The sequence below is a fragment of the Amblyomma mixtum genome, chromosome 2 (genome assembly GCF_055824585.1).
Source record: "Amblyomma mixtum isolate Tamu chromosome 2, ASM5582458v1, whole genome shotgun sequence".
NCBI lineage: Eukaryota > Metazoa > Arthropoda > Arachnida > Ixodida > Ixodidae > Amblyomma > Amblyomma mixtum.
The window spans coordinates 15,187,451-15,207,945 of NC_143013.1; the positions used below are offsets into that span (position 1 = coordinate 15,187,451).

General features: G+C 49.2%; 1 protein-coding gene across 8 annotated transcripts in view; it reads right to left on the reverse strand.

The window, feature by feature from the left end:
• LOC149358512 (uncharacterized) overlaps positions 1-20,495 on the reverse strand; it is a 47,366-nt gene continuing 26,871 nt past the window's right edge. For 5 of the 8 annotated variants that reach the window (XM_089570603.1, XM_089570601.1, XM_089570599.1 and 2 more), the window contains one exon: positions 1-5,123. In XM_089570603.1, coding sequence (XP_089426729.1) covers positions 4,494-5,072 — 579 coding nt within the window. In that variant the 5' untranslated portion in view covers positions 5,073-5,123 and the 3' untranslated portion in view covers positions 1-4,493. Of the gene's footprint in view, positions 5,124-7,062; positions 8,058-20,495 lie in introns of all 8 variants that reach the window. The other 3 variants (XM_089570598.1, XM_089570597.1, XM_089570596.1) reach the window with 1 other exon arrangement.

Genomic DNA, 20,495 nt, shown 5'->3' on the forward strand with positions numbered 1-20,495 from the left:
TCGGTGACGTGGATCGGCCTTTTATTAACACACACAAACACAAAAAGCAGAGCATTCGACATGAGTGACAGGTCAAACGAGTAACCACCGCGAACAAGAGCAAACAAACAAAAACAATAACAAACAGACTGCAACGGTTATTCCGCTCACTGCAGGGGAAACGCCGTACATGCAGACGTATAAGGGAGAAGATCAAACGATGTGCAGCAGGTGCAACAATGCAAAGTCACGCGGAAGGATCACTCATGGGAGCTCGTTCGCTTTTACTGGCGAAACTGAAGGCGAGGCAGCAATTTCTGCTGCGTAGTACAAGCACAGGATTTATATTTATTGCAGCTGTTTTGCTTAGACAAATCACCGCGGAGTATCTTTGTTTTTACCTTAGGAGATGCAACACTGTTGTTAGTTTTGCGCAGCGGAGTAAAAATTCGCTGTAACGAAACGGAGAATGAGAAACTATGCTGTACAGCGAAACCGTCGTAGCCACGTCTCCGGAGATTCCGCATACCGAAAGCGAGCTTCCCCGCACAGTTTCACTAGCGCAGCACATAGGGCGGGATCATGAGTTTTATCATTTCCACAGTCATCTTTCTGACGAGCTCGCGTTTAAACACGAGCTCGTTCTATTTTTTCTTTTTTGGCGGAAGTGGGGAGGGGGGGGGGGGATACCGCGGAGTTTCCATCACAGCTCGCCAGCGAACATTCGGGACTATTTCTCATGCTGGGCACGCACGTGACACACACGCAAATGCAAACCAAAACATTCACCGAAGCCCACCGAGCAAACTCGGACACAAGGAAGCAAAAATGGCCGAAGTTCTCACGGAACCCTCAAACAAAATAAAGAAACAAAAACATCCAAACGTAACAAGGAAAGACAGACTGCACAGAGTGTAAAGAAATATCTTTACCCAGATTAACGAGACCTTTTTATTCACGGGTCTGCGATTTCTTTTTCCTGAAAGAAATTCCGCAAACTGAGACTGGACAAGTTCTGCACCTTTCGTTGTCAAGCACAGCTCTAGCTCGCACCATGGAATTAATCGACATGGCAGCACGTGGCTGGCTATAGGCTATATAAATCTAAGCAGCGGATATATAGATAGGTTATATGCATCTAAATGGCAAAAAAGCAGAGGGTTATAATATTCGCGCAAGCTAGCAAAAATCATGCAACCATTGCATGTTTGCCGATGAAAGCTGGCAACCCTGAATAACTCATTTTGGGGGCGTCACTGCGAGACTTCGAGATCAAAAAGTAAATTCACCGCAACGACCGCTTTCAGTGACCAATGCCAAGACGAACGCGGGGGCAATAAGAACAGCTATGTTGAGCGATATGTGGAACGGGGTTAATAACTGTTTATGGGCTTTTTATTCGAGGTGAATGAGTTGCTATCACAGCTGTAGTATTTAGTAAACGAAAAACTACAGGTTTTCCCTCCATACCAACAATGAGAGATGAGAGCTTGGACGCTATGGTTTCATATACACGAATGAGGGGAAATATTCTTGAGTACTTTTCATAAAGTAGCAATTTCATTAATCTAAACGGTGTGGATAGTTTTAGTACTCAAAGAACCATGCAGGAAATTTGCGCTTAGTATTCATTAGCCTTTGGCCTGCTGTGGAATCTTCGTGATCTAAAGGCTTCTATGCAGACCCTTGAACATTAAAACGGGCACGTGAGGTATAGAAGGGAAAATTTATACGTGGAAGCCAGCTTTTATGGCAAAGCAGCAATGGTCTATCTACATCCTACGTTTGCATGCAACTAAATGATATGAGCGAAATAAACTAAATCATTAGGAATACAAGAAAAAAAAATAAGCACACGGTGCGAAGCATCTTTGCTGAGTAGAATCGTGGGAACCGTTTAACGATTCCCACGGCAACAGGTGGGTACCACAACTCTAAGATAGTTTTAGTATTGCGATTTAAATACACAGGTTAAATCGAGTTTATTTAGTGGAACGAGCCTTGGCTGGGTTATGGATTTATCCTAGAGGATAAACTCGGAGTACACTGTTCCGAAAATTGAAATCAGAACCAATTTTGCTTAACTTTTTTTTTCGAACCTGTCGCGACCGTAGGAATGATAGAGCCGTATTATTAGGTTTTAATATGGAATCTCCGCTGTGTAATTATTCAAAAAAAAAAAACACATGAGACGACACCATGATAAAGTTCAGTTATGGTTAGGCTTTGTTCAATCACGCGTTTAATAGTACTAACCAATAAAGCTGATCAGGCTAGCTAGCTTTCCTTTCTGCAACAACGCAGAACACGTGGCGGAGCAATCGATTTTAGAGCGAACAGTTTGATAATCTTTCCTTCGAAAACTACGTACTTTTTAATGTGACCACAAAATATGTACGAAAATAAATGGCCTGAAAATGTACGCAGTTAAAATTTATAATCAATAAACTCACCATAAGTTCTTTCACACCAATTTGCAAGCAAACATCATCATGCTGTCGTTTTCGCGCACACCGCCCATCGGTGCTTAAAGGTGTCCTGGTTTTCAGAATCTGGCTTTAAAAACATATGCAAGGTTCTCGCAAAGATGCTTCGCATAAAACGATATGTGCATACATATTCTTGGTATACAGCACGCCTTGCGCGAAAGCAGCAAGTGCGAGAAAAGAAAAAAAAAGTGGCGGTACAACGGCCTCATACAATGGCCACCGCTCTGAATTCGAGTTCACGGGATCGCCTGTAGGCGTAACAGCCTTAAACATATAGTCAGGACAGCGCATAACCAGCGCACAAAAAACAACACTTATAGACATGAATTACAGTTGAACCTCGTTATAACGAAGTTGAAGGGTCCCGGCAATTACTTCGTTATAGCAGTAGCTTCGTTATGGCCCGTGTTGACCGAGCTTCCAAGGGGAACCGTCATTCCTTCGCTATATCCATTATTTAGTTGTAAACAGTTTCGTTATAACGAGGTTCGAGTGCACATGAAACGACTTCAACAACGAAGAGTGAATACAAGGTAACAAATCTCACACGCAATTCACTTGCACGGGACAACTAACGTTCTGCACGCACACAAAAACAAACACAACAGGAAACAAAGTTCACTGGCCTCCACTTGAAACACGTGGTAACAAGATATATAAGGGAGACTTCTCAAGTCAGATTTCTGTCATTCAGATTTCTTACTCTTGCTCGTTGCAAGCTTAACAGTGGGGTATAGATATATGGCCTATGATAAACGTCACATGGAGTTTAAACCAGCTGCTGTGGTTGGCGCATGTATCGTACAAAGAGACCCTACATAAAGACAGTACACACACGTATAGGATCTATATACACATATCTCGGATGTGGTCCGCTCTCTCGTGCCGGGCAACGAGATGGAATATAAGAACGAAAATAAGAAAAGCAAGCAAGCTGAAACGCATTGGCGGGGATAACTGTGAATAGCGTAGCGAAAAACAACATCTAGTGGAGTAACGAGATTTCAAAAGCGGCCGGAAGGCCTGCAAGGAAACATAAGCATCGCGCCTTGCTGCTGAACCGCTCGCTTCAGCGCGTTCATCAGCACGATAGCTGGATACGAGTTGCAAAGCTTAAGCATGCGTTTTCACATCGCGCTGCAGAGAACCGTGTCGTGCTAGATTCGGAACAGTTGCTAATCAGTTGATGGGCAAAGATATCAAGGTCGATTTGCGCTCATCTCTAGTAGGCACAGGGTGTTAATGAAATGCTGTAACTTCGGTGATCTCGTGTGATATTAGTGTGATTGACATTAGCCTGGCCACAGCTATTTTAGAGATGCATGCCTCGCCGAAAACGAGACAGTAATGATAATGACAGTTTTTCCCGTGGAAAAGAGAGATATAACAGCATTAATGCAGGTGCATGGACATCGGGATGCATGGTCGTTCTGGCAGTAGTTTGGCATTCAAAGGAAATGTTCGCGCGTCTCTCTCGGTGGTCAGGTGACAAAAACTGTTTCGCATAGTGATAGTGCATGATTAATGAGTACATGCGAGGGCTAGCTAACCCTTCGTTCCTTCCACACGGCATTGAAAGCGCTCTGGGTACCTCGCGCCTCCAGATGTCGCACTTCAGGTGAGCTTCATGTGTGTACTGCGTTCACCATTTCAGGCGAAATCATCGCTTGGACCAAGGTCTATTCATGCCGTTTAAGAGCTGAGGGCAGAGATTGTTTAGAAAAGGCTGAAAAAGTTTCGAAGCGGCCAAGGAGAAAACATGGCCGAGTGCCGTAACCATTCGCGTGCTTTTACAGCAAGCAGCGTCTGTTTAAGGCAATGTTTGTCATGCATCGTCAAAATGGAGTGATTAAGATAGAGCATCCCTCCCGTCCGAAGACGGCAAAAACAGGCTCAGGTGTGTGTTGCCTCCGTCCACTCCAGCTCCGATTCGGACGGAGCAACAGCTTCTCAACGTCGCCACACACAGACATGAACAATCGCTTCATCCGTACCCACTACCACGCCCCACTAGTCCTGATGAATTCACTCCTCGCCGTCAGCGTCCGCGTCGTGAACAGCAGCGCGGGTTCCGAACCCGGCACCTCCGCTGCCGCTCGAAGACTCGGGTGGACCTCCATGGAAGCCCTCGTTGACGTGGCTCACGGCGTGGTGCTCCTCGGGCGGCTTCCAGGACGAAGACGTGGCCGCGGCGGCCTCAGAGTGATGGTCCTGCGAAGACGTCGACGCCGGAGGCGCGCCGTACGGCTTGGTCAGGCTCACTGGCGTCGCGTAGTCCGGCTCCTTGTCCGCCGTCAGCGGCATGCAGCTCAGGTCTTCGTGGTGGTCGGCGCCGGGACTCCCGGGCACCTTGATCTCCGGCACGTCCAGGTCGTGGTTGTCCAGGCACTGCGTGGTCGAGCCGGACCCGCCGGGCCCGTCGTCGTCGCAGTCCTTGTAGTTGAGCACCGGGTAGAGGCGGCCGTGCTTGATGGTGGAGTTGGCGTTGATCATGCCGTAGTCCTTGGCGTCCGAGCAGAAGCGCTTGAACGCCACGTACAGCCCGATGAGCGTGATGCTGATGCCGACGAACAGCACGATGCCTAGGATGATGCCGAAGATCATGGCTGCGGCTGCTTATGCCTTTGCTCTGTGGTCAACAGGAGGAATGTGTACCTGCGCAGCAAAAAAAAAGAAGAAAAATACCAAGTCTGTTAGAAGACTACGCTGAGTGTACTTATAAAGAAGCCTGAACCAACCCCTATGCTTGGCGAGTTGCCATATATCTAAGAACCCTATAGATTTCAACAGCGTAAAATTTGAAACTGTGCGAACTGAGAACAAAAATTCGCGACACTCCGAAGGTTAACGCATGTGGTCATTTGCGAAGCAGCGGCTGCCATGCCGTCCCTTCTTGCCTCGCTTCTTCCTGTTTCGTGCTGCACAGTTCTGTGAGCGTTCGCCCTTTTTATCCCTTCCCTACTCCTTACGGCTCTTTCACTACCTTCTCCTCTTTCACAAAGAGTCTCGTTTCCACGTTTACTGCAAGTCCTTCTCTCCACTGACTGCCGCGCTCTTCTCCTCAATGGCCGGGGTCGTTGAGAAGTTGGCTTTTCCTCGAACCTCACAAGCCTGGTGGGTGAGCTTGCTGTGGGTATCTCAAAGAACAGCATAAGAAAAAAAATCGATCTATGTTTCTATTTTGGCTTTAGGCGAAATGCTGGGTGCTTTCTGAAGTAGCCTCTTCAAGGAAAAAAACAACCTTGAGTCATATTTATGCAAATGCGGTAATACTGCTCCCGACAAGCGCCAGCATCGTGATCATCCCACAGAAACATGCGGGAGGACTGCTGTCAGAGCCGACTCAAGAACGAAGCGGCTTTTCCCCGTCAAGGAATCCCCTTCCAGCCAATGGCGTCGGCCGATTCTCACGAGCCTGTTAACCTTATAATGCAGGGAGTGGCAGAAGAGAGGGGATAGACTTCTTGGTCGGGGACAGTCCCCTCACTGCATTGTCACGCTACCAGGATCATGAGAATCGCCCGACGCCATTGACGGGAAGGCGGTCCTTTGTCGGGGGAAAAGCCGCTGCGTTCTTGAGTTGTATCCGACTATAGCACGCTTCAGCGGATCGGGGAGCAAGTATGTCAAGGCATCGACAGAACATCGTTCGTTAGCAGATTATACATTTCAAGCGAATTCAGAAGACAAAGTTTATTCCATTCACATCATTCTATCATGCCTAACTATGTCCACAAACACAATATATGAATAAAAAAAGAGAGAATGTGGCTGCTACAGGACCATGGAAAATGCTAAAATATTGTTCTTCGCAGGTACGCGGGACGGTAAGGACCTTAGCCATATCCAACAGGCATATTGCGCGGTCATGTCCATAGCAGCCTAGTGGTGCGGTCCTTGGCGTGTAGCGCTCACAGGCGTGATGCAAAAAGTAAGGACTGCCTCGGCTACCCTGTGACATAAAACTGCAGCCGGAATGGGGAAGGGCCAGCATCGCTGTTCAAGAAAAACAGCGAAGGGAGGAGGGTTGGGATGGGCAACGGAGCCGTTGCGTTCTAGGTAAGGGGCCGATGCTTGATGAGGTGCAACGCACAAACCGTACTTCAGTTTAGGGTAACACAACGGGGTTCGAATACGATTACCGTGCATGCTTATGTCTTCGCAATAAGCGCATAAACAGCGCAGGGGCAAGGTCGCGTTCCGGCAGCAAGAGAGAGCATTGTTGAAACTCAGAATGATGCAAAAGAAAAAAAAAGCAAGCGACATGCAAGACAGGAAGTGGTGCTGAGTAACTATTCCAACGTAGCACATGCACAAAGACTAGGACGTGGCAAGGTTAGCGCTTTTTTTATCAGGTAGTTAGATGTTCGAAAGGAGACTTTGAGCTGTCAGTAGGTGTTTTTTTTTAGCATACCGGAGACGTACTAGCGTAGACATAAACCGGTTTACCGGACGCCGATTGCGCACGCGCAGTGACCCCACCTGACCTCACCGATGTCACTGCGCGTGTGTAGGAGGGGTCCGGTAAACTGGTCTGGTATACGAATACGGTAATACGGTTTCGGTATGCTAAAAGCCACTTACGACCCATTACCGTTTGGCGTCGATACATGCGCGACCGGCACGTTACGGGATGTCCTTTAGGAAGGCATGGTTCGCCTGTCCTCTGGCCGCCGTCTGCACCGACGCGTCCGCCACAATACCGGCATCGGTGTTGTCGTCTTCGGCCGTGAGGTCACCGGCTCCCGGAAGCACGACCCCGTCGTCCACACTGTCTCCCCTCCAGAGCGGCTTGGTGTCCACGCGGGGCGCATTGTCCTTGAACAGCCTGACCGGCATCTGCAGCAACTTTGGCCTCGACACTAGTACGCCGTCCCTGTCGTCGTGGTTCGCGTCCACCGCGAAAGGGTCCGGCGTCCTGGTGATCTGGGAGGAGACGCCGCTGTCGCCGCCGGCCGACCTCTCCGGCCGGTCCCGACTGCGCACGAAGAACGGGTTTCCCACGTCGTCCTCTTCTTCTTCCTCGCGGACGCTGGGCATGGGCGCCGGCAAGGCGGGCGGAGGCTGTCCTGGAGGGGGCACGGGTCCGTGGACGTCGCACATGTCGACGTGGTAGACGCCCGGGTCCTGCTTGCACGGCTCGTTGCACTGCGGGCAGGGGGGGCACTGGTTGCGGATCTTGTTCTGGAAGTGGGCGCGACGCTTGGCCCGCTTGGAGGCCGTTATGCAGACGGACACGCAGAGCACGATGATGACCCCCACGGAGATGACGGCCAGGGCCCCCAGGAAGATGGCCATGCCCGGACCGGCATCGCCCAGGAAGCCGCTGCCGCCTTCGTCGGGACTCGAGCTCTTCTCGGTCGCCGACGAGTTGCTACTAATAGCCGAGCCGGAGAGGGTCGTTGAGTTCGGCGTAGTCGTTACGTTGGCCTCGGTCCGGTCCGGCGGGACCGTAAGCGGCTCGGTGGTCGCGTTAGCGGCCATTGTGCGCAATGTCTCGTGAACGATCGAAGGTTAGTAGGTCAAGCTGGCAAAGGCCACGGGTAGAGCGACAGAAAGGAGTTGAGAGAGAGACAGAAGAGATGCATTCTGGAAAGACAGAGAAAGAAGGCGGGATGCATGAGATACACAGTGTAAATGCAAAAAGGTTGAAAGCAAGCTGTTAGACAGATAAGAATGAAATGTGATTGAGTGGTTATTCAGCAGTCGGCAGCTGATTTAATCAAAGTGGATGGCTGCCACTCTGTAGGCAATACTTAACAACCCCCAAGACCAAATTATTGTCACTGATGACAGTAACAACACGATCAGAAATCAAGCAATGAAGAACGAAGTTTCTCTTTTGTAAAGGTCGTTAACCATAATCAACAGCAGCTCAGGAACACATTACTGTCCAGCGCTGTTCGCTATTCTTTCAGAATAATTAACGCATTTTAAGGACAACTTCTAGTTTTTATGCTAGTAAAATTATTCTTGTGCTACCTTGTCATTGGACACGATTTACCTTTTCCCAACCTCATTTCGCGCCCCCTATAGGACAAGGTCGCCATGCTTACAGACTATTGGTGGCGCTCCAACAGCTCCTGTTAAGACTGCTTCAGATGAACACTAAACAAGATGAGCATACCCCAACGCCACACTAGCAAAAAATGCCCCAACGCACCACGCCTCTAAAGGATGTGTGCCAGTCCGCATTGCTGTTTGCGACACTTGTGCGGTAGGGTGATATACGCCGTCACAGGACCTCCTCTCCACAACGCGCACATTCCGAAACACCCAAGGGCGGCATAATCGCGCATGACCTGGCCCGACGTACAACTCCCCCCCCCCCCCCCCCCCCCCGCCCCTCTTTTCTTTAACTAAAAATGCCGTCCGCTAACCACGCTCGTTTAGTAATGGAGTAGCCACCCTTCCAGCGTATCACACCGCGACATTCATCGGAACTCCACCGGAAAACCTTGGCGGTACATAACGCGGCGATAACGTCTAAGCACGCGTAACATGCCCCAGTATACAAACGCAAGCGGAACGCGCCTCTCAGCTTCTGCTTATTCCGCTTTTCCCTTCATAATTTCGTTTTCGAGGGGCCGACCTTGCAAGAGCGGTGGCTCTTCCCGGGCTGCAGCCCGATCGTACCCGATTACATACGGCCGCTTTCACGCGGAACACTTTTTTGTCTCGCTAGAAACAGCACGCGCAGGCCCGAACCCCGGGCGCGACGGTCGGCAACGCGGCTCGCGGTCACGCTCTCGCGTCTCCGTGAATAGCTACGCAGCAGCCCAGCCCACGAGAGCGCACCAAGGTCAGTCGTCACCGGGTTCAAACCCCGCCCACCCCGCTTCCCACTTCACCGACATTCTTACTTTTACCTGCCAACGGCGGTGCACGGACAAACTCACTCATCGAGAACAGGGGCGGGGGAGAAAGGGGGGGGGGGGGGGGTGCAGAGCAGGGTCTAGCAATTAGCGATATTGGAAAGAAGAAAAGAAGGGGGAGGGTGTTGGGGTAGGAGCAGTCACCGCGGCCACGCGTGTTTTCCATTCCGTAGCAGCGTCCTCCCGACATGGCCTGTTCAGCTGCGCACGTAATGGTAGCGCGAATGATGGCTGCTCTCCTCTTGCAGCCGGCGAACCAACTCGTGCGCGCTGTGACGCTTCGCCGCGCAAGGAAGACCACCGCGCGCTACATGGTCCTCGGGAATCGACCCTTCTCCGCACACATGATGCACCTATAGCTTTACACTCTCTTTTTTTGCTCGCTTTGTGAGGCATTTACGGCGCGAGTGCCGAAGCTATACACGTTTCGGCCTCCCTCTAAGAGCGGCGGACACTGCTACTCAATGTAACGGGGTCATGCATGCGTGTCAGCGGCGGTCACACCGCGCTGACCATCGCCGACGCAGCGAGCGCCCCAGGCCGGCTCGCCGCTTTTTCTCCGGCCTTCGTGAACTCGCCCCCGAGCCGCCCCGAACTAGAGCCGTAATTCGCGACTCTGCCCGTGACCCGTCCTGCTGGTCCGCAGCCTCACCGCGCTCTTACGTTGCGATGGCCGCGTTTTCCCTCCCTCTCGTATCCATCCTCCTCTCTCCCCGGGTCAGTGTTACGAAAAATGCGCGCCCGCAGTGAGAAACGGCGAACGCATTGCCGCAACGCTCGGAAGCGCACAGCGCAGCGGATATTCCAGGGAAGAAAGCTTTGACGTTTCATCGGTTTTTGCTTGTATTACTCTTTTTCGACGAAGTTAAACCGTTTCGCACTTTGCCGCACCAGCAGCAATGAGCGACGGTTGCGCATCCACTCGCATGAACTGCTCGTCCATTTTTGTTAATTGCCAGCCGCGGAAGCTGGCTTGCATGTGGTGCTCATAACATTCGTGTGGTAGGACAGAATTCGAACACTGTGTAGTGAACGGTAGCTCATTAAGATACGCAAGTCCGAAGGCCTTTAAAGAGCTCCTAGGATGGTGAATGCTTGGACGCTGTACACAAAAAGAACAGCTCTTTCGATCTGAAGCCAGGTTACAAAGTGGTGTTGCACACCACGGTGCAGCCACCTCGCAGGCACCGCAGGCTTTGACAACACCTGCGCTTGCCTTTCCTACCTACAAGCATTAACAACAAATGGCTAGACGTTTGGGGACGAGTAGTGGGCGAGCTGGCAGGAAGGCTACGACGGTAATATGACGTCGCTACGAGTGAAAAGTAGCTTTCAGACTGCAACGGTTGGAACTTTGACGCTCGTCGATGATTTGGAAAAAAATATTCACATACGTAGTGCAGTCGTGAGCAGTATGAGACGGAACAAACTTTTTGCACAAAATTGCAAATTCTACGGTTATTTCTCCACTAGATTTGAAAATGACTTTTAGATAATATATGCCGAGAGGAAAATTAGTTAGAAAAAAGAAAAGAAAACTTCTTTTCGCAGATAACTGCAGAGTAATCAATAAATGAATGCGCAAACTTTGTTCCCTCTTAATTACTCACGACTGCACATACTTTTTCAAAGTTCGCGTCAGAGAGAGTTCCAACTTCACGAACACCCGATGCCCTGGCGTTGCCCTGAACAAAGAAGCCTCGATGTTGTTAGGAGAGTCTTTGCCAAGTATCGACTCGCAAGCATAAGCACAGACTACGAGCGGGTATTTAGGATGTAACTAAGCGTTAAGAAGCGGCTTAACTGCACTAAACGTTACCGGATCTTGAAACGTGGAACATATGTTTTGCTAAGCACTTTTTCGCGCCTCGACGTGCCCCTTTCCATATGCAGGTCAAGGCTGAGCGACCGGTTTCAGCGTCCAAATGTTCCGAGTCACAAAGTTAGGACTCCAAGGAGTCGGGGATGTCTTAAATTAAAGCACTTGATCATGAGTCTGATCGTAAGTACGAACAATTTCGGCTAGTTGAAAATACGCTGCTAATCAGGTGAATTAAGCCCACAACGACGAGTACAGAAGTCGGGGCTTGCTCTGTGATGATCTCTCCTGTGCAGACTAGCCCGCATTTCGCCGAAACGTCCGCACATCTCAGTCATCGTCAATCTCCACATTTTCACCCACGCACGATATATTGAAAGTTGGAGCCATAACACCGTTCGCCACTGACGGGTCATAGACTGCGCCATGACTAACATAGCCCCCCTGACGGTAACGCCCGATACCTGAAAGCACTCGCAGTGCGCTTATGTCATGCACCTCTGCTCAGTCGCCCTATTTTTTCACTGGAAATCACGATGACAAAGCGCGCCTTAGACTTCTACGAGCGAATTTCTTCGTCATCAACGACACTCTCGGACTCAACACCAACGCATGCCTCCAAGAACCCTCCAAAAAGGCATCGACGCTTTCCAAGAATGCACCAGAACGGCGTCGACGCTTTACAACATTCCGCCACGAAGGCGCCGACGCTTTCCATCATTCCGCCAGAAAGGCGTCGACGCCCCGTAGAAAACGCGCGCGCGGGGCAACCTGCGAACAGCTGGAAGGACGCGTACCCCAGCGACAACTTTAACGACAACGCACGAAGAACGCCTATCCCCCCAGCAGAGATAGAGTGCTCCCTTCTCCCTCACCGAGATTGCGCCCGCTACCGGGTCAAGGCGAGCGCGCACCCTTGTCAACGAAGCCTTCGGCGCCGCGCAGACCACAACGCAGCCGCACGAGTCCTCCCGCCGTCGGGTTCGCCGCCGCAGAGCTTCGCGGTCAACAACTGCGGCGCGAGCGGCGGCCGCGCGCTCCCTCGCGTGTGCGCCGTTCATAGACACCCCCCCTCTCGAGGCATGGGGCAACGTCCGTTCTTGGCGGGCCAAACAAGTTCTGCTGGCCGAATGAGCCTTCTTCGTCGACGCCGTGTGCGGCCCCCCCCCCCCCCCCCCCCCAGTCTTCTTTTATTTTCAGTTTTCAGTGTGTGCCCCGGGGCTGCTTGCTTGCAAGTGGTACATACCCATTTCGTGCTGCCTTCCGGCGTAAACCCCTTCTCCGCCGGTCTTCATAATGGTTACGCAGCGCGTCGGACGGCAATTATCAGCAGGCCCTGCTAAGGGTTGCCCGTGATTACCGCCGGTCGTTTTGTAGGCGCGCTGCGGGAAATCGTTCGGTCGAGCTTTGAGGTTCCTGCCTTTTCGCAAGAAAGAAAGGATCGGGCTATGTTTTTCCCGCGTGCCAGATAGGGATGGCCATGTACGGTTGGTTTCTATGCTCCCGCTGGCCATATACAAATGCACCATTATAAGCCACATCAGGAAGCTGTGGTTGTGCTCGGTAAGCACGCAGATCCAGACACAGAAACTGAAGCGACGTAACGACGGGAATCGTCACGAAATGCATATCGTGTCGTGCAACCATATAGACGGGCGGATACGTCTGATCTGCCGTTCCACCGGTGGCATGATGACCGCACAGACACGGTACGGAATTCTTCATTGGCTATATCGCTTGCAGAGTCAGGTACAGTACATTAAGCGTAGCGTTAGAATCTTGAGCGAAGGCCAAGGCAAATCAGATATTTTTTTTCCGTGCACCTTCACATGTAAGATTTCATTCAGGTGCGTGGTCTCGTTCAGGTTGCACTCAGGCTGCTAGACTGCTTTCACGTTCTCCTAACATTAGCGTTACCGCAACGCCCATGAAGAACGACCATAACTGCTCCCACATCGAGGCAACGTGAAATTATCGAGTCATAGCTGCAGAACTTGGACAGAAAATAAAACGCGTGAATTTAAAGGGGGAATACTGAGTACAGCTAGAATGAGAGGTTATTGCCCCAAGATTGCAAATATGTCGCTCGCTTCCATGCATGTCAGCCAGTCGGCCCGCTAGAAGCCGACACGCGGAGAAGCTTCAACAAGCACAGGACACGCACTTTGTAAACGGTGAAACCGCGATTAGCATGAAAAGTGATACAATGGGCTTCCTGGCCAAAAGTGTTGTGGCGCCAATTAGACAAACAATGCAGAAAAAAAAAATTTGGGCAAGCACTGTAACACAGGCCCGTACGATCGGAAAAAGAGTGTTTTTTTTCTTTCGTTTCCTCCGATTCACTGGGATAATTCAATTTTTTGTCTTATACGCCTGAGGAATGACGTCGTAAAAATGACATAAAAGCGGCGGCGTTTTGTCGTGTCTAAATTAGAGGAGAAATCAGGACTTCACTAACAATTTTCTCTGCAGTCAAGTTTTAGAGCAGGAAAAAAAAAAAAAGCAGAGCATAGCTTCTTGTTTCCGTTGACTTTCCCTTGACGAGTCCCTGCGGGCACGAATTGTTAGAGTGTTCGCGCCGTACGCATTGCAAATGCTATACGCCTTCTTTTCTGTACTGACTAAACAGTAACCACATCCAACAACCAATGAACGGCGGGCATAAAATCCCCTCCCTCAGCCTATAGAAAAATAAGAATTCAGAAGGAAGCAAGCTTTTTTATTGCGCACAAGTCGCTCTTTATTATTACTTGGCGCTGAAGCTGCTGAAAGTGCTGAAGCTATAAGAACAGATGCACAACGCTTGAGATACGCGTATGTGAACTCAACTCTTCCCTAACCATCCTCTCCCTCGTTTGAGCATGCGCACACGAGTGCGATGTCCGTGCAACACGTTTAGCTCAAGCATAAAAATCAAGTGCAGTGCTTAAGATCAGACTCCTGCACTATACATTAAGTCGGGCTTATTGGTCCGTCGCCTCAGAGCTTGGAAGCGCGGACAAGAGATGAGAAAGAAGAGGACAACACAAGCACCGGAAGCCGCTGTCTTCTGCCATTCACCTGAGGACATCATCATCATCATCATCATCCAAAGGCACAACAACAACAGCTGCTGTCTGAAGTTTCTTAGACGTGGGGCCTTGGGAGTCCAGCCTACCCGCGAGGCTGACCACCGCCCACGGAATAGCGAGAACGGCCTGAGAGTTATATGTAGGCGTACAGGAGCGCGTTGCACACGAAATACGCTCTGATAAGAACTGAAGACTAATGAAAAAAAAAAAAAGTAAACTGGTTGGTTGGTTTATGGGGTTTAACGTCCCAAAGCGACTCAGGCTATGAAAGACGCCGTAGTGGAGGGCTCCGGAAATTTCGAAACCCTGGGGTTCTTTAACGTGCACTGACATCGCACACTGCACAACTTGTGCTGTCTTTCTTGCGTGATCCACGGCAGAGAGAGGCGGGAGGATGGGATGCATGGCAGCATAAAATGTACAAGGGGCGGTATAGGGTATGTCCGCTAGCGAACGTTTCGACAAGAGGACTTGTGTTCGCCTGGCCCCCAGGTGAAATTAAGCTCTCTTGTCAAGACTTTCCCTACAGTTGATTTGGGCTGCCCTCCCACCACTTGTTATTTATTTATTTATTTGTGACGCTGAGTGTGCCGCGCGGCATAAAACGTGGTGTTAGTCACGAAGGGTAGAATAAGTTACAGAAATGCATGAAGCCCGGTTGCGTGTAAATAGTCACATAAGCTTCGGGCGCAAATGTTTTTAGTTACCCACAGGTTCAAACTAGAGTCATTGTTTGCAGACAGTCCTGCCTCTTGAAGAACTCGAGCGCGCACCAGTGAAGTTCCGGGACATGTCCACAGTAGGTGGTGGACATTGGTGTCGGAAGCGGGTGCCTCGCAGTGAGGGCATTTTTGCGGCGCAGGAATCGTGTCACTTTTCCACTGGTTGCGAACAGCAGGCGTAAGGGCCACTCCGACACGCAGCCGCCTCAGAGAGACCTCCTCCACCCGTGATAGGTTGGGGGGAAGGGGGTAGGCACACGGGGGAATAAGAGCACGTGTACGCTGCCTGAGGGAGGCTGAAGATGTTAGATGTGTCAGAAGTGGATCTGGTGGCAAAGAGGCAGGTGGAGTTACCACTTGTTGATTTCGCGTTTCTTGCGTGAAGTATACAACTTCGCAATCAAACGAGATACATAGGTGAGAACAAAGGACGGACAGACGCGGACTATTAACTAAACTTTAGTTCACTTTACACAGGTATATACCGATGAGATCAAGTGGGCTACACAGATAGACAGAACGTAAAGTTATCGCGTGTCAAACTAAAATACAGTGTACTTGCTAGTCTCTGCCTATCTGTACCTTGCTCTTACGTGTTGTTGATCGCAGCCTTACTCCATGCATGTATACAAAGTCGCCCGCCTTACTACTTTGCTGCTGAAATTTTGCTCAGATTCGCTCACGCAGATGCTGAAACTGGGGCTGTATCTGGTTGGTCATCTTGGTTGACCCGATCAACAAGACTCCGGTACGTTACTAGCAGCTATACAGCCGTAAACTAGTAAGAATCACGCCAGATCTTGTTAGAATTACGTCTCGCACTTTGCCTTCCAGCTCGAAGCTTGAGAACGACAACCTGACCACAGCCTGGCCGCTAGTTAAAACTCTCGACTGTCCAATACCCGTGCCACACGGACAGATTTAATGCCATTAAGTGCTTACTGCCTTAAGTTTTAATGGCATTCGTGCGGTGCCACACGTATAAATTTAATGGCATTAGCCTTACAGCCATTAGCGACCTACTAAGTTCGCCACAATTCATTCGCCCGAACAATGTGTACTCTCGTCCCCATTCCACACGCAGAAAAGCATGCAGCTTTGTCAGTAACAACTTCCTAACCAGTAGGAAATGGTTAATTCTTAACTTTCAGTCAGATGAGGCAGCTATACCGCATTTTGGATGAGAAGAGCGGCATTTTAACCAGCCTTATTGACAGGTACTCTCGACTTATGTGCTTGCATGCGAGTTTATGGCTACTTTTTCGACTTGTAAAGCAGGAACAGCCGCATTTTCTGGAAAAGCGTTTTTTTACATTACATTTGAACAACATTCCCCATATATTGTGCTCATTAGGAATGTTTATATTCAGATGAAACTTTTGACTACATTGCAAGCGTTATCATCATCGTCACTTTCGATAATGGCATTAAATGTGGACGTGTAGCACCAACTCCATTTACTGCCATTTCTGGTGCGCGTGTGGCACGGGTATAAGACTTGCTCCGACCGAACAGCTCCATACGTGTTTTTTTTTTTTCCCCACATCCTTGAATCTCTCTTCCGCCCTCTGCCGCCAATGCAAGGCGCAGATCTTCACACCCAACAGCTGTTGCGTCCGCAAACCGGAAGCAGACAGCATAATCGACCCACGATATATCCTTCCCCGTCTGCCGGCAGAAGGCGTCCCCTCTTCAAGGTCGGCAGGCCGCTTGCAACCATTGTGTTTGCATGACCTCTTTACGTTTATTTCGATATGCCTGAGTGTGCCTTGGCTTATGACCCCGGCGGGGCGGTGCTCCCCGACGGACTCGACAAAGGGCGCTGCCTTTAGCGTGAATGCGTGCTCGAACATATCCATTTCCCCCCCCCCCCTCTCTTTCTCTTCTTCCGGCTACGGCTGGCTTCTTTACATGCAGAACATGTTACGCAGAAGGGCGGCCATTAAGGAACTCTGGTCCCCGATGCTCTGGAACAAGCGCTGTATACCGCGGCGATGTGCACTGAGACACAGGTGGTCCGTATGTAGGACAGGAGTTTGTTCGCAAGTTGTTTGAAGCTCTTGAAAAGCTTTACGCTCCGAACACGCGCACTTTGTGTTTCTCCGACTCAATAATTTTAGAAAAAGTCATTTTTGAACGGGAAAATGTTTATGAACACATTTTTTCCACGTATTGTAACATTTCACTACAACGATCAATGAACTTTTTGTTTGCATATTAAAAGGACACTGGACATGTTGACAAGCTCTAATTTCACCTTGCGTGTTATGTCCTCCACCATTCCTCACGCAATGAACTTTGTTAGCTCATATGTAAGACTATGCCCTTCATCATTTCATATGTAACATCATTACTCGCCGATGCACCTTCTCCCTTTTTTTGTTTTATTTTACCTTTTCCGCACCACTTTCATTTCGACTTAATCTCCCAAATTCTCTTCCCCACGAAGAGTAGCATGCCAGCGATTTTTAGACGCCGGCTAAATTCTCTGCTTTTTTCATTAAAGGACTTTCTCCCTCTCTCAATACAACCGCAGATCTCTCGTCGGCAGGCTTGTTTTTATTTTTTATTTTTTTTTGCTGTTAACGTTTTTGCTATCGCCAAAAGTGTTACCCGTCGGTTTTCTATGGAAGTCTTAACTGCTCGATGCGAGCGATGGAAAAATTTCAGAAGAAAGATTTTGCTACACACAAGAATGGGCCATTACCTTCAACAGTTCCATAAGAGTACCTTGCAATTTTCCAATATGCAAAATTTTTGTCTAAGAATGTTGGAAACAGCTCAGCGACAATAATAAACGTACTCACTTCTCTTCCTCGCAAACTTTCCTTTTTAACGCGCTCTTTTACTCCGTTGCGTTTGCGATTTTGTAACTTATATGAATTGCTGACTACACATTATATATTCTGCTAGCATTTACTGTGTATTTGAGTGAATGTACTTCTCTACGTGTGAGTATTTGCCAAGGCACATGGGAAACTGTACCATCTTTGCCTGCATACTGCTGCCTCTTACTGAGGTCGACGCCAATATGCTGCCCGTATTACTGAGCGAGACGCGAAGCTTGTGGTTCTCGGAACTTTTAGTTTTGTCTCCTTTCAGATCGGTCTCGCTGGTACAGAAACTTCAAAACTAGAAAAATTGTTTCAAGCTCCAGATCAGTAGGACTACACGCAGCTCACCCAAAAGAAAATATTGTTATTGTTGCATGGTTTATGGGGTTTAACGTACCAAAGCGACCCAGGCTAAGAGACACCTTATTGTTATTATGGCGCCTCAGGAAATGACAAGGACCACTCAGGCAAGACAAGTAAAGGTCGCTCATACGCCACGAGCTCGCCGTGAAGGATAAGTTAACATACTGTCGTGCTTCGTTAATACAGACACTTTGGTTCCCGTGTAATACTGTTCATAAAGCGGATCACCCGTAATAAAGAACCGTGGAAAAAAAGAAACTTTGTAATTATGTTTTGCTTCTGTGCATAGTAGTAGACAGCGAGATAGAAATTAGACGAAACTGGAAGTTATAAAACGGTTATTCTGGTCCCGATTAACTTTTAAATAATGGATACAGTCTCAAGCCCCTAGTGGTCCATCACATATGTGATGGAGTATGGCGGGATGGTGAATCTCTGACTACGACTGTTCACACCCCATGAACAGCAAGTACACAGGCACTCTGTCACTGACAGCTGCTGAATGTTGCTTTCAATATAGCACGAGTCGAAGAGTACTCTTCACATCAGTTCATGCAATACGGCGAACCATTAGACATGTCAACTCGTTACTTGGGCAATGAGCATAAAAGCAAAAAAAAAAAAAAACGTCATCACTAAGACATTTGAACTTTCGCACTGCCTTTCATTGGTGTCCTGTTCTGAAACTTACAGGAAAGGAAATATTTCGCTGGGTCAATCGATATTTTGTTCACATCGCTGTACATACTAACGCGACAGAAACAAAATACTGAGGCCCCAAGGGGGTCTGTGCATTTTCTCCCCGGTCGTCAACTGTCGGGATAAGGTTCCATATTAATAAGGCGTTAACACACTGAAAACGTTCAGGCCCCACAAAAACTGCACAGTTCGAATCGTACATATTAAATGGGGTCGTATTAACAGGGCACGACTGTATATAGCACGGTATTAGTACGGCACGGTGTAGTAGAAGTATGCAAAGCTCCAAAAGCTGAGGATGATGATGATCGTTGGTTGATCTTAACGAGGTGGTCAAACAACGATTTGACAAACGGGTTTGTGGTCTGCACCGAGATGAGCTCAAATGCCTGTCTTCCCAAGCATTCCACTCTATGGAGGAGCTGCGCACCAGACCAGGGGAGAACTCGTGCCTTCCGCATAGGAGGCGTACGCTCAGATCACTGTGCCACGGCTGAGGTTGGATACCCGTCTGTGACCGCCTGTGCACTGCCTACATGGTTTGCACAGTTTACATGGTTTACATTTGTGTTTTCATGGGTTCGAACCCCGGACCAAAACGATTTTTTCTTTAACTACGAAGTTTCGGAGAAAGCTGTAGAGCTTTCCTTTGTAGCCGTATGGCTGCGCTTGGGTGGATGCCAATGAGTAATTACTCCCTTGTTACAAATTTACTCCACCTTGGAGGATTCCCCTAAACATTTGACCATCACTGTTCCCACTTCGAGTTATTGATCAATTCGCTCTCGCCCTACCATAAGCTTGCCGTCCCGGTTAGCTCAGTTGGTAGAGCGACTGCTCCGGTGAAGCGGTGGTCCCGGGTTGGAACCCAGGACCAGGACGAATTTTTCTTTAGCTACGAAGTTTCTGAGAAAGCTGTATAGCTTTCCTTTGTAGCCGTATGGCTGCGCTTGGGTGGATGCCAATGAGTAATTACTCCCTTATTACAAATTTACTCCACCTTGGGGGATTCCCCTAAACATTTGACCCTACTGCAGTATGTGTTAATGACGTGTCGGTGTGTGTGTTCCAGACACACGAGTTTCACGTGCATCTACTCACCACGATGCGAGTGTGTGCGTGCGCGCGCGCGCGCGCGCGCGTGTGTGTGTGTGTGTGTGTGTGTGTGTGTGTGTGTGTGTGTGTGTGTGTGTGTGTGTGTGTGTGTGTGTGTGTGTGTGTGTGTGTGTGTGTGTTCATTCACACTTTCCCTTCCTCCCCTTCACTTTCCCCAGTGTGGAGTAGCAGGCCAGGACCATGTTGCCACCGGCCGACCTCTCCTCCTTTCCCTCTCATCAAAATTCCTTTCTCTCTCTCTCTCTCTCACGGCTGCGGTAGAAAGCTTAAATAAAACGCGCTCCGAGAGCCGAGGTTAAATATCATAGACAGAGCAGGGGAGATAGGTCGGGAATCTATAGCAGAATCTGGAAAATTGGGAAAAGCCTATAGGTCAACTTTGCAGCCTGAAAAAATGTTTTGCTTATTTGAAAACACGCATAATACGGAACTTTTACAAGCGTATTATACGAAAGAAGTAAGAAACTTATCAAAAAGAATATATTCCCCATTTGATACAACGCAGCTTCTTCCTGTCACATTCAGAGG